Here is a 14,840-nt window from a genome sequence, read left to right as displayed (position 1 = left end):
AGCCTACGCCGTCGCCGGCGACTCACGGCAGCCCAGCTCCAGGTCGAGCTGTCGTTCAGCATCTTAGCTGTAGAGGGCAGTGTCACTGGCCCTCATATGTGGGATCCGAACCGGGGCCCTCTGGTGTCCCAAACCAGTTCTTAACCATCGTGCCACTCGGCCGGCCCCCGGCACCTAAATTCTTAATGGTCCCAGTGGTTAGCCTGTATTACAAGTATGTTGTTCTTCACCATTCTGTTCACAGTTCTCACTGTTGTTTTCTACTAAAAGTCAGAATTATAAAGCGATTTGTATTATCTTTAGCATTCTTTTAATTTATAAGTTTTTGATACCAAAACATTTTCTGAAACCTAGAGAGTTCATAATTATTCACTATTTATTTTGTGGGGGATGGTTTTAGAGAAATAGGCACACATGGTGAAGAAGTATGTGAGTAAAGATAAAAATTTACAAATTGAAAATGTTTCTCCTACTTTATAAATGCTTTCATTTGAATAATTTTCCATTCTTTTATGGCAGGTAAGGCATTTAGTATTCACCTAACATGAAGGGTATGCAAGAATCTATATTTTATAGTTCCCTCTCAGTGCCTTCTGAATGATTTTTCAGGTGATATCTGGTTATCCAGATATTTGATTAATCTGATACTTGGATTAATGACTTCATATTTTATTCTATTACATTTATCTCTCTAATGTAATTAATCCAGCTATTCATAATTTATAGAGACAGCATAAGATACATATTTTACTTCAAATTGCAGTAACTATTAAGACTTTACTTTCTACAATTTTTTTCACATTTATTTTTATTTAGAAAGGACTAAAATAATTGTATATAACAGAAGTAATATAAACATTAAGATTAATCTAAATTAGCCAACTCAATGCATATTCATTAATGGATTAATGGTTTCTGTAGTAAGTGTAACTTTATTTTGTGTGCATGGAAAAAATATGGAATAATTAATTCCAGAACATAATAGCAGAACACTAGCATAGGTCCTGAGACTCATGCCTTAATTTGTTTTTTTTTGCCTTTAGTATGCTGTTCTCAGTTTTCAAATGCCACAAACTTTTTTACAGTGACATGACTTCTGTTAGAGACTCTTCTTTCTCTTCCATTATCAAAATATGAACATATTCTCAACATTATTTGTCATTAAGGGAATGCAAAGTAAAATTGTATTTCCCAACTACTTGAATGATTAAAATAAAAGGAGATAGTAACAGTTGTTGGTGAGAATGTGAAGAAACAAGAATCCTCATGTGTTGCTGGTGGGAATATAAAAAGGTGCAGCCTCCTTGGAAAACAGTTTGTCAGTTTCTTAAAATGTTAACGTAAATTTACCATACTCCCAAGAGAAATGAAAACATATACAGTAAAACCTTGGATTGAGAGTAATGTGGTTTGCAAGTGTTCCGCAAGACAAGCAAACATTTCTAATACATTTTAACATGGTAAACTAGCGATGTCTTGCAATACGAGTAGCTTGTTTCTGGAACACATTATGCTCGCAAACCAAGGTATTACTGTACATCTACACGAAGACTTGCACACAAATGTTCTTAGCAGCTTTATTCATAATTTCCAGAAATTGGAAACAACCTAAGTAAGTGCCCATCAACTTGTGAACAGATAGACAAAATGTGGTATATCCATACAATGGAATATTATTGAACAGTAAAAAGAAATGAAGTACTGATACATGCTGCACACGGATGAGCTTCAAAACATGCTAAATATAAAAAGCAAAACATGAGAGACCACATAGTGTATGGTTGTATGTATATGAAACATCTAAAAAAGGTAAATATATAGAGACAGATTGGTGCTTGGGACAGGAGAGGGGAGCAGAGATTAGCAGTGAACAGGCATGATCTAATTGAAGTGATGAAAATGTTCCAAAACTATTTTATGGTAATGGTTGCACAACTTGGTAAATTTACTAAAAACTATTGAATTGTGTACTTGAAATGGTGAATTATATTATGTGCAAAATATACCTCATATTATCAAAAGCAATATTATTAAAAGGATAATATATTATAACCAGGAAGGTCTTTTTCCAGGAATACAAGAATGGTTGAGTATCAGGAAATCAGTCAAAGTAATTATTAATTATATCAATAACTTAAAGGAGAAAAGGCCATATATAATCATATCAATAGATGTATAAAAGGTATTTGGAAAAAATGTAGCAATCATCCTTAATTTTAAAACTCTGAAGTAAAATATGTAGAGAAGAACACAAACTAAATGTAATAAAGATAGATTACTAAATACTACAGCCACTAGTAGCCTAAATAGTGAAACACTAAAACCATATCAATTCAAACCAGAAATAGGAATACTCTATATCACTGCAATTATTTAACATTGCTTTGAAGGTTTTAGCAATTATAATAATAAAATAAAAATGAAATAACTGGCATACACATTAGGAAAAGATGTCAACTCTCCCTATTTGGTGATGATTATGATTGTATGCCTAATAGTGAGAGTTTGGAAGGGAATGTGGTAAAGTAGTAAGTTATAATGCAAATATACAATAATAAATGCATTTATCTCTCTTCCATTAAAAACATATGCACAATGGAAATTTAAAAATCAATTTCTAAAAGCAATAAAAAATAGGAATATATTTAATAAAAGAAAGGCATAAGACCTACAGGAAGAAAGCTATATAACAAATGGAAAGGCTTCTTGAACAAAAAGACTTAATATCATAAAAATTAAGTCCTCCTAAAATTAATAAATAAACAATGCAGTTCCTGTTACAACAGGATCACGATGGTGAAAGGGAATTAGATAAATTTATCTTAAGTTTATATGGAAAGTAAAGACACTTAAAACAGTCAAGAAAACTATGAAAATGAACAGTAAGGGTAGATTCATATCAAATAATCAGAAATGCTATAAAGACACTATAAAAATATGGTGTTAGACTAGGAATACACAAATAAGATCAATGGAACAGAGTAAAGAATCAAAAAACAGATCTCATATAGCGTGAGATCTATTTGATGAGAATGTAATGTATGACCAAGGTTCAATTCAGTTAGAAGTGAAGGAGATTATTTCATAAATAGTGCTCATACAGAACTGTCTATCCATCTAGAAGAAAGTAAAAATATTCTTCAACTCATACTCTATTTAAAAATTAATTACACATGAATCAATAGCCTAAATGGAAAAAATAAAGCAATAAAGGAGTAGGGAGGGAGACAGAGAAACAAGTACAAAGGGAAAAGAAATGCATTTTTTAAAGGACAGGTATAACCATATTTATGCATTTACATAAAACTACATAACTAAAAAAGTAGGATTCAGGGAAGTGCAAGGAATTTTAATTATTTTAGAATAATCACCAGAGTTCTTTGCCTCTTAAGAAATTGGTAGATTTTGTTTTGCCATTGTTCTTTGAGCACTGTTTACAGAGGACAGGTAAATGCAGTCTAGTTCGTCAACTTGTAATCATTTTTCAGGTAAAATATTTATAATTAAGAAAGTAAAATGATTTATTTTAGAAAATCTGGAAAATATAGAAAAGTAGTAAAAGAGATTATTAAAAAGGCACTAGTTTCCCCAATACCCAGAGATAACCACGGTTAAGATTTTAGTACATACCACTTACCTGTCACAGTTTTTGTTTTTCAATGAAATTTAAAATGTAAATCTTGTAAATCTTGCACATTTTACTTAAAGATAGGTGTCCTGACTTTTTTTTTAAATGAGATTATTTCCCTTTGTGAATGCTATAGTGTATTCTTTTACCCTTACTATTTTCTTAGTCGTTCAGTATACATGCTCACTTTTTTTTATAGTTCCTGGCAGACATGGAAAATAATGCCCTTTTTCGGGATGATATAGAATGTCAGAAACTCATTATGGAAGCAATGAAATATCATTTATTACCAGAGAGACGACCCATGTTACAAAGTCCTCGGACAAAACCTAGGAAGTCAACTGTTGGTACATTATTTGCTGTTGGAGGAATGGATTCAACCAAAGGTATTAAATATCTATTATTTGGGGGAAACAGAAAAAAAAGAACTTTAATTATTTTAATTAATTTAATTTAATTTAATTTAATTTATTTAAGTAATAAATAGAGCCAAAGAGCTCTTTGGAGAAATGGCTGGTTTTTGCACTGGGGTGGAAAAAGTACAAGATAAGCCTAGAACATCTTGTAGAACCAGAAAGTAAGGAAGTGCTCAGAGAATGATGGAGACAGGTCAAAGAACACAGTTTGTAGGGGCTACCACTGTCCAAATCTGGGATAATTTCAGCATCAAATAAATAATGATAGTAAAAGATTATAACCTATTAAATCAGTAAGTATTCATGAGTCCACACTGATTCAAATAAATAAGGGAGGAGGGAAAGCTCCTCCTTAAAGTAATGTCAGCTAATAAATGTAGAAGCAAAGATGGGGTTAGAAAAATCACCATTTGGCAACTATCATGATAATAACTAATTCAGTCAAGAATCATCAATGGATACTGAGACTAGTGGCTAAAAGTTTTCAGAACAGGGTATTTAATCTCGAGTATCTCCCAACCACTTGCTTATTAGTGACAAAGGGTAAAAGAGTATGTTTACAGTTGAGAAACCTGGCATACAGCACCTTAACCAAATAATCAAAGGCCATATCAGCCATAATTAGACTAACCAGCAGCATGTGCATTTTATAAGATGCGCAGAGAGGAACTCAGCTTCACATCTGCAGTATTTCTGCAAAGTATATAACCTGAATTTAATCATGAGGAAAAGACAAATCCAAGTTGAGAGACATAGTACAAAATAATTTGTCCACACCAGCCAAGTGGCTCAGTTGGTTAAGAGTTCACTCAAGAGTGTGAGCTCTGAGCAACAGGGTCGCCAGTTTGATTCCCGGCCTGAGCTGAGCTGCCAACAGCTGCCAACAGGTGGCAGGATGGCTCAGCTAAAAATAAAATAAAATAATAATAATTTGTCCATCTGTAGTATTCCAAAATGTCAAGAAATACAGAAAAGATTTAGGAACTGTTTCAGATTACAAGAGACTAAAGAGACATGAAAGCTATTACAATGCATCATCTTGGATTTTTTTTGCTGTAAAGGACATAATAGGGACAAATGATGAAATCCAAATAACATCTGTAGATTAGATAACAGCATTGTATAAATGTTAATTTCCAGATTTTGATGATTGTATTGTAGTTTTGTAAGAGAATTGTTTTGAAGAAGATACACTGAAGTAATAGGGATATAGGGACATCATTTCTGCAACTTACTCTTACAATAGTTCAGAAAAAACATACATATGAGTACATATGCGTACATGCATGCATGCATGCATACATACATACACACATAGAAAGAAAATGTGGTAACATGTAAACATTTCGGAAATCTGGGTCAAGGTTATGAGGAATTTTTTGTACCGTTCTTGCAACGATCATTATTAATAGTAACACTAATAGTGGCAAACGCCATACTTACCGCCTACCCCTTGCCAGGTATTGTGCTAGAAGCTTTCTGCGTATCCCCTCTCAGTATATGTTGATCTCCGCTTCCTCTGAATTCCTAGTACTAACAATCTGCAATCTTCTGACCACACCGCTCTGACTTTGACTCCTCTAATCTCAGCTCGTTCTACTTCTCCCCTCCCTCCTTCTGTTCCAGCCCCATTGGCCTCCTTGTTTGTCTAACACACCAAATGTTATCCTTCTTCAGGGATATTGTGTTGGCTGTTTGCTCCCTCTAGGATGGTCTGTGCCTTGATATCGGAATGCCTAGCAGAAAGTGTTCACTCAGATCTGCTCTCAAATTCAGTTTACCAGAGAGGATTTTTATGACCATCCAACCTCTTATCCATCACTTTCTGATCTTTTACCTACAACTCTTTACTCCGCTTCATGTTTCTTCATAGCACCTGTTACATTTATTTATGGCTTGTCTACCTCTTCACTCCAAATAAATTCCAGGACAGCAAGGACTTTTGTTTTATTCGCTAATGTATTCCCAGAGCCTGGAACAGTGCCTACACATAGACAGCATCAATAAGTATTTGTCAAATGAATGAAGATTGCCCTCTGCCATCTCTTGAATTACATGTATGACTAAAGCACTTGGTGCATTAATCATGTCTAAAGGTTTCTCTTCCATGTGGTGTCTCTAAGGAATATAAAAATATGAACTCTAATCTGGCCCTGTGGCTTAACCAACTTTATTTCGGAGTCTTTCTAATAATCCAAAACTCGTACCTTTTATCCTATTCAAGCTATTTTCAAGCCTTATCTCATTCCCAGTGTCTTTATAATGAAGAGCAATTTGTGTTAGTTGAATGGTAGTCTGATCATGGGGTTCTTGACCCCTTCATGTATCTGTTTAGTATAGAGCCCAAAAAGAAGCTGGGACATGTTCTAAATACCAGCTAAGAAAGTGTTAGATTATATTTGAAACTACCTTTTTTTAAAGGTTAATCTTTTGGTATAAATTAGGGGAGTTTCAAGTTTTTACACAGAATTTTGTAGTTATTAGGATTGTGTTATTTTTGATATACGTATTCTAAGATATATGTTTCACACTATGTTTTAAGATTTTATGTTATAAGAATTGTTTGATATTAGCAAAATACATGTTAGTTACCAATTCATAAGACTGTGATACTGCTTAGTGAACTAGATGTCAAAGAAATCACTTAAAATTCAAGTGAAAAAAAATATTCCTTAAATTCGCTAGTGAGGAGAGATGATTGGCATTGCATTTTTATTTGAGGGAGAAGTTTTTAAGATCAAATTTAGAGTGATGAGTCAAGTATATTGTTAGACAAAATAATCTGAATGTATGAGTAAAATCTGAATGTATAGCTAAAAATCATAAAGATTATCAAAATTCAAAAATATTTTTAAACAGCTACTATGTACAAGGGAATCTATCATATGGTGCTATGAGGATACAGAGATGGAAAAAGACTTGGTATTTATTTTGAATAACTTAAAATTTTTGCAGGGTGAATAAAAAATAATAAAAACTACAATAATGAGAAAATACGATTATATGGCAAAACTATTTCTAAATTTTGGGAGATTATCAGTAGTATTAGTGGTCTGATGACCTAATTGTAACAAATATTTTAGAATAAATGTTTGTCCTGATTGTAATTCTATAAGAATAGTACTGATTGTATGTTGTATTAGAAGCTAAGTAGACAGGAATTGAACTCTTCTTCATAACTAGGGTTTGGGATTTTTTTTTTAGAGGGGTGGGGCTTTTTTTCCCCTTAATCCCATGATGTAAAGAGAACAAGAGTTCTTTGAATCTTGAGTGATTTTTAAAAATGTAGACACCATCAGGCAGTTACTCCCTAAACTCCCCACCCTCAGTTCCCAGAGCCATGATCCACACTTATGCTGTTCTCTTCCTTGCTGCACTAGAATGTGTATCTCCTCTCTCCTCCTGTGAAAGCCAGCCCCTCCGCCTGTGCCCTGACACTGCCCTTTCCTGCCTCTCAGGAACCTAACATTATTTGTTAGATCCTTCCATCTCCTGTATTTCCAGCTTCTTTCCTCACATCTAGATCCTTCCCATTAGCATTTAAGAAAACTCATTTTTCCAATTTTAAAAGCCAAACAAGGCAAAACCTCCTTCAAACCACCTAGAAATTCCTCTCTTTCTCCTCCTTTTTTGTAGCCAAGCTTCTCAGAAGAATCTCCTGGGCTCCCTGATGATTCTCCATTTTTTCACCTCCCAATTATGTCTCAACCACTCAAACGGGACTCTCCTTAAAGTCACCACTGACTTCCATGTAGCTAAATCTAGGAATGCTTCATCTTGCTTGACCCTCTCAGTAGCATTTGATACCGTTAGTAGTTCTACCTGCTATAAACTGTTTTTCCTACAGCTTCCATGACACTAAACTTCCCTGGGTTTCCTCACACCCGTGCTATTGCTTCTCAGCCTTCTCTGACAGATAATTCTTTTTCATTTGATCTTTTAATGCGGGAGCCTGTATGCCCTGGAGAATGTTAGCAGACGATATCAGAGATATAAGCAGGGGCCAGATTGTGTAGGAATTCGCCAAAATATAATACAAGTATTATTGTCAGTGCTAATAAAATTATACTTTGTATGTATAATTTCATAAAATGCTCAATCATGGCAAATTTTTTATTTACTTAACTTTTATATATTACCATTAAGGAGCAACAAGCATTGAAAAGTATGATCTCCGTACCAATATGTGGACTCCTGTAGCAAATATGAATGGGCGAAGGCTACAGTTCGGTGTTGCAGTGTTAGATGACAAGCTGTATGTGGTTGGAGGGAGAGATGGACTGAAGACTCTGAATACTGTAGAGTGCTACAACCCCAAAACAAAAACTTGGAGTGTGATGCCTCCTATGTCCACACATAGGCACGGCCTTGGTGAGTATAGCTAGACTTGTTCATAACATTATATATTAGGCTTCCACAGCATTTTCACATTCTGTACTAGGCAGAGGAAGACCAGTGTGGCAGCTGCTGAGTCAGCAGCAGTCACCAAGCTTTCCTTTCCATGCTCTCTGAGAGGTAGTAGCAGCAGAAGAAACAAGCATAGACATAAATGTATGTGTACAACTAGCACAAGTGAAAACAATTGTATTTTAGTGTGGCATGATGGCCTGATAAGCTGCCTTTACACATGTGTGTTCTGTGTTGACAATTAGTATTATCTAACCTAATTGAAATGCTTATTTAAAAATCTTTAGCATTACTGTTTTTCATCTGTATCCGATGGTTTTTAAGCAGAAATGAGTAAAACCCAGAAAAATTTGGAGGTGACGCAGAGAATGTAATGATAGAGACTTTTCATTTTTGCATTCAGTAATTCCCTGAGCAGACATTGATTAGCATGTACTATGTGCCGTGCTTTTTGCTCTGTAGATATGCAAAAATGTGGAAGACACTTATCTTTCCCCTCAAAACTGATGGCTCACTCTGAGACGATAGAAGAGAACTTAGGGATCTTGTATCAGATGATCTCTCTTTTCTCATAGGAGAAAGAATAGGTAAAGTAGAAAGCATTGTTTGGTGAGAGAGGCGGTGGAAATTAAAATTAGATGGGGCTTGATAGATATTTGCATCACCCAGCTTTTGCTGCATAACAAAGTACAGTAATACCTTGGTTTGCGAACATAATTCGTTCCAGAACTACTCATAATACAAGACAGTGCTCGTTTACCACATTAAAATGTATTAAAAATGTTCACTCGTCTTGCAGAACACTTGCAAACCACGTTACTCGCAATCCAAGGTTTTACTGTACTCTGAAACTTAGAGGCTTAAACCAATAACCATTTTTTTAACTCATGGATCTGTTGGTTAGGCTGTTCTGGTCTGGGCTCTCTTGGATGATTTCTGCTGGGTTTTCTCATGATCCTGTGGTAGGTTGGCAGGTTGGCTGGTTGATGTAGGATGGCCTCACTCACATGTATAGTGGGAGGCAGGTTGTTGGCCTGGGCAATACGGACACCTGGGCCAAAGCCTCTCATCCATCAGCAGGCTCGCCCAGGCTTCTTCACATGGTGGCAGTCAGGGTTTCCAAAGCAGCAGGAGAAGGCAAGCCCTGGGCACAAACACTTCCAAGCTTCTACTTGCATCATGTTTGCTAACATCCCACTGACACAAGCAAGTCACATGGGCGAGCCCAGATTCAGAGTAGGGAAATGGACTCCTCCTCTTAATGGGAGGAGCTGCAGAGTCGCATTGCAAATCAGCGCATTTAGGAGTAGGGAGAATTTGTAGCCATATTGTCAGTTTATCACAGTTTGGAAAAGGTTTTAAAAACAGTTGCAATAAAAAATTATGATAGGCCTTCATAAAAGATAAATTGAAAAATGGTTGAGTAACAGTGAAGGCATAGTTGAGTTTAGATAGCATAGCTTTGTAACTATACTCAATTTATTAACAGTGAACACCAGAGCAGTGGCTACCCCAAACAGCCAGCGAAAATGATCTAGGCATGAAGATTGGTTTTGGTAGTAAGAACAGTCAAAGATCAAAGAGACAAGGAATTCTATTAGTTCCAATTAGGTTTCAGAGAAAGGTGATCTTGTTTCAGGTTTGGTAAGGAAGGAAAACCAGAGGTTTAGGGTTAAGGTGCAGAGAGAGGAGCTTAAAATTAACTAGGTGAAATTTAACAAAGAACACTATAAAACATTACTCTTGAGTCCATAAAATAATCTATTACATGGGCACAGAATGGGAAGATATATCCTAAAAACAGCATGAATGAGACTTAAAATATGGGTTGACCATAAAATTCAGGGTCAATACTGTGATTCAACAGCAAACTTTCCCCTACCATAAGGAAAAGAAACTTAATTCTAACTTAAGGTAAATTCTTATTGATTTGGTACACAGAATGAGAATGCCCATGATCCAGCTATGTTTTGTGTGGATTAGACTGTGCATGGAATGCTATCATTAGCTCTAGATACCTTACCAAAGACTACTGAACAGCATCAAGTTCAAAGAATAATCATACGGCCCAAGTGTCTTCATTAAGCTTCATTTCAAATTTCTGTGTCATTCAAAACAGCCTTCTTCTTACTCATCTTATAATAAATAATGTTTTAAACTTGAACTTATAAATCTTTGTGTGAGAAAGACTTCTTTTATCTCTTTATATGTAGGAATTATATGAAGACTTCATTTGAAAAAGTAGTTCTCCTGCTAAAATTTATATTGTGTAAGGGGTTGGACTAGATGGATCCATTACTTTTTCTTCCAGCCCTTTGATTACTTACACACACGCCCACACTCACACCCACCCCACACTCACATGTATCAATTGCTCCAGTGATATATACTATATATCCAAGTGTGTGTGTGTGTGTGTCTACAGTAGCCAATACTGGTAGGGCACAAATGAGTGGAATGATATGTTTGCTTGGGTCATATATGAATAATGAATATGTATACCTCATCTGGCCATAATTTCTCAAATTAAAATATATTTGTATCACAAAATTTGTATTTTGGCCCTCAAGTGTTTCATATTTATGTCTTACCTGACTATGATCATGTCATACCTCTTCTTAAAACCCTCTACTGGCTCTCCGTCTCATGTAGGATAAAACGTAAAGTCCCGATAAGAGCCCCACACTCTGCATGATCTGACGCCACACTCTCCTTCGTCTCCTACTCATCCCCCTCATCACCCTGCCAGCGGAGCTGGCCTCTTGCTGTACCGCAGACACACTAAGCATGCCTCGGGGTCTTTGGACATCTGTTCCCTTTACCTCATCTTCTCTTCCCACAGGTATCTCCGTATCTGGTTTCCTAACTTCATTCACATTTTTGTTCAAATGTCACTTTATCTGAGAGGTCTCCCCGGACCCTTTCTACCCTTTTAGTCAGTTTATTTTCCTTGTTAGCCCTTACCAATACCTGAACTATATTTTCTTTCTGTTTGTTGACTGAAATATCAGGTCCATGAGGGCAGAGCCCTTATGTATTATGATCTGTTAAGTACCAGGCATTCAGTAGAAACTTAATAGGTATTTGTTGAATAAATGAAGAAATAAGTCTGGCTCTGTTCCCTGGTGATGAATCACATCAATAGATTGTGGTATCAAATCTAACTACAGTAAAACCTCATGAATTTGAATTAATAGGGGGAAAAGAATAAAAACGCTTTTTCAAATGTATCTTAAATCCATATTGTTGAAAAATGTTTTAAGTATGGCAATACGTACATCTTGTGTAGTTTTTAGTTTTCCACTCTTAGACCACAAAGTACTGTCTCTCAAACTTTTAAGACCAGAGCTACAGTGCTGTCTCATTCCTTCACTCACCAACCTGTCTACCAAGATGAGCCACGAGGAAGCCAGATATCTATGTCATAATTTTTTGCTTCATTATAGTTGCATGTTTAAGGTTCATTGTATTTATATTTCAAGTAAAATGTGATTTTTAAGTCATTACTTCTTTCCTGTCTCCTTGTAGGTGTGGCTGTATTGGAAGGTCCCATGTATGCAGTCGGAGGGCATGATGGCTGGAGCTACCTGAATACAGTGGAAAGGTGGGACCCTCAGGCCCGCCAGTGGAATTTTGTTGCCACTATGTCCACCCCCAGGAGCACAGTAGGTGTGGCAGTACTGAGTGGAAAGTAAGAAAATATTTAAAGCTCCATATAAAACACAACAAAGTAAATTTGCGAAGCGGAATCGTTTCTAACTTTTATTTATTTATACATATATAAATCACAAAAGAGAAATACTTTGATATAAACAAACTTTTAAAATCGTTTCTTTCTATAATAGTTCTAAATATAAATAGCTGGACAGTAACTTAGACTTTCATTCTAACCTGCAGATATTATACATTTCTAGTTATTTTCAGTGAAGAAATGTTCAATATAGTAAAAATCTGGTGCATTATATAGCTTTAAAAGTATATGGTCTTTTAAAAATAGTATAGTCTCTCAATGTTTCCCTAAATAATTCCCTCCATGTCTTTTACTGATTTATCTTTACTTTTACTTCTTCCTTACCTCAATAAACTGCTGAAAACGAGAATGAATTTAGAAAGAGGTGCTCACTTGCCTGATGTCTGCTCTAAATAGAGTAAATAAAATTGGACAGAGCTATCGACAAAGCTCTTAGTAACTCAGAAACTAAATATGTATCTTTTTCAGGCCTTTCTTGCATAAAAGGAAGTCCTATGTGGTTATTAAAGTTGTTTGTTGCATCTCTTTATTTACTTAAAAGGCTTAAAATCGTTTCCAGAAAGAGAAAGGAATCAAGATTAAAATACAGACTTAAAATTATTTATAAAATTGTGTTATTATTAAAAGAAAAATGAGAAACTATTGGTAATATTTTATGACCTAAGGTCTTGTTTTTTCAGGACTTATTAGTTGTATCCAACTTTTTATTTTTTAGCACTATTATAAGTGATAAGAGAAATAGAAATTCATTTTTTAAATGTATCTGTTCTCTATACGCCTACCCTCATTTGTTTTAGCTAAAGAAATAACTTCAAAATTCATCAATACATATCTTTCCTAATTCTTTGGCAAAGGAGTCAGCCTCTGAAGAATCTAGTAAGTGAGAAAAAAGAAAGAAAACTAAACAGTATCTCCTCAGTTTTGACCCTTTGGTTTAAACTTTTGGGATTAGTTCATTGTACTAATTCTTGTTCAGTGGTATATTTCTTAGCCCTTATTTCTGGCTAGAAATATTTACTTCTAAAAAAGGACAAAAGAATAACTGCCTTCTTTAAAATCTGATTTCCAGACCTACAGTAGCCTGGACTTGTAATCATAAAAATATCTTATTTTCTTACCTTTTCTTGCTCTCTTATTAGAAATAAACATTTCAGTCTTTAACCCACCTAAAGTACAATTTATCGAGTTCTGAGACAACCTAAGAATCATATCAGAAGCTAAGGATGTCTTATTTACTAAATATTAAGATATTTGATTTTGAAAGTATAATATATCTACACTGTGATTGTAACTGGTCTTTTGGGATATCTCCCAAACTGGTCACTTTGCCCTTAACCTTAACTCGCTCTGTTTCATCTTTCATTTTAGAGATTTACCTAGTGTTCTGCCTAAAATACAAATAGGACCACGTCACTTTTCTGCTTAAAACCTCTCAGCAGCTTATCTGACCAAGCCTCCTTTATGATCTTGCCTCTGTCCACATCTCTAGACTCCTCTCTCCTCTACTAGTGCATATTACATTCCAGCAGAACTAACCTATTTGTGAAAAATACATTTCGCCTCACACTCTTATTATCTGTTAATCCACGCCATCTCTCTTAGAATGTTGTTTCCCCCACTTTCCTACCTGGCAACCTCAGCATCCTTGAAACTTGTTCAAAAACCACCTCCAGAAAACCTTCTCCAAATCCCACTCCCTCCTCCTCATTCCCCCTCTGCCCATTGTCCATTCCAGCCTTAGCATTTTTACTGTGCATAATTTGGGTATAATTGTATTGCAGCATGTGCCACTCTCTTATTGTAGTTATTTTCTAGTCCATTGCCTATAGTAGATCATGGTCTTGCGTGACCTGGCAGACTGTTTGTTCCTTACATCTAGCACAGTACCTGGCACGTAATGTGAAGTGTGCAACCTTATTGAAGAATATCTTGCTACCACTTAGATGCAGTGGTGCCTTAATCACCCCAGGAAGAGTATGTGTTAATTCATCAGCCAGCAATTTCTGAGCTTGCTTTAACAATGTAGCAATGTTTTAAACTATTTTGTTGGTTTCCATTTTTAGGTACGTATCCAGAATCTGGAAAAAAAAATAGAAGCTATGTTGTTAGTAAAAAAAAAAATATGCAGTTGATTGAAAAAAATTAATTATGCATCTTCTCTCTACCACTCCTTTGTGATTTAGAACAAATCATTTCTCTGTGCCTCAATGTTTCTAATCTATGAAATGAAAAGCCTGGATTAATTTTGTGTTATTTTAACTTACTTTACAATGCTTCTTGCTGCAAAATATAGTTGTCTCTTTAGGGAAGAATGATTTCAATGTCTTATTGAGTTACATTCTGTGTCTTAAAAATTTTAAAGTGTTAAAATTTTATTTCTACGATGTTTGACAGAAAGAAACTTTATTTAGACTTCCAATTGCTCAGGCTACACTTAAGCCACTAGCTGACAAATATTTCTGTCAGTAGAATCTCTCTTTCAAATGACATCTTATAAAAACCTCAACACTTAAGGCAAATAGAGGTTCAATTTTATTATAAGTTTATTTTAAATGTATTATAAGTTTGAGTTTATGGTATTTGCTTATTATAAAAATCAATGTAGAGGGCCGGCCGAGTGGCGCGATGGTTAAGAACT

General features: G+C 35.2%; 1 protein-coding gene across 4 annotated transcripts in view; it reads left to right on the top strand.

Moving 5' to 3' along the window:
* Positions 1–14,840, top strand: part of KLHL5 (kelch like family member 5) — a 71,318-nt gene that overhangs the window by 46,580 nt on the left and 9,898 nt on the right. For 3 of the 4 annotated variants that reach the window (XM_019636008.1, XM_019636010.1, XM_019636007.1), the window contains 3 exons: positions 3,828–4,014; positions 8,191–8,415; positions 11,980–12,142. In XM_019636008.1, the coding sequence (XP_019491553.1) occupies positions 3,828–4,014; positions 8,191–8,415; positions 11,980–12,142 (575 nt within the window). The remainder of the gene's footprint in view (positions 1–3,827; positions 4,015–8,190; positions 8,416–11,979; positions 12,143–14,840) is intronic. The other variant, XM_019636009.1, reaches the window with a different exon arrangement.

Source organism: Hipposideros armiger, unplaced genomic scaffold, assembly GCF_001890085.2.
Source record: "Hipposideros armiger isolate ML-2016 unplaced genomic scaffold, ASM189008v1 scaffold_26, whole genome shotgun sequence".
In the NCBI taxonomy this organism is placed as follows: domain Eukaryota; kingdom Metazoa; phylum Chordata; class Mammalia; order Chiroptera; family Hipposideridae; genus Hipposideros; species Hipposideros armiger.
Note: the sequence above shows the minus strand (reverse complement) of the source record. Positions and strands in the feature narration are given on the sequence as shown.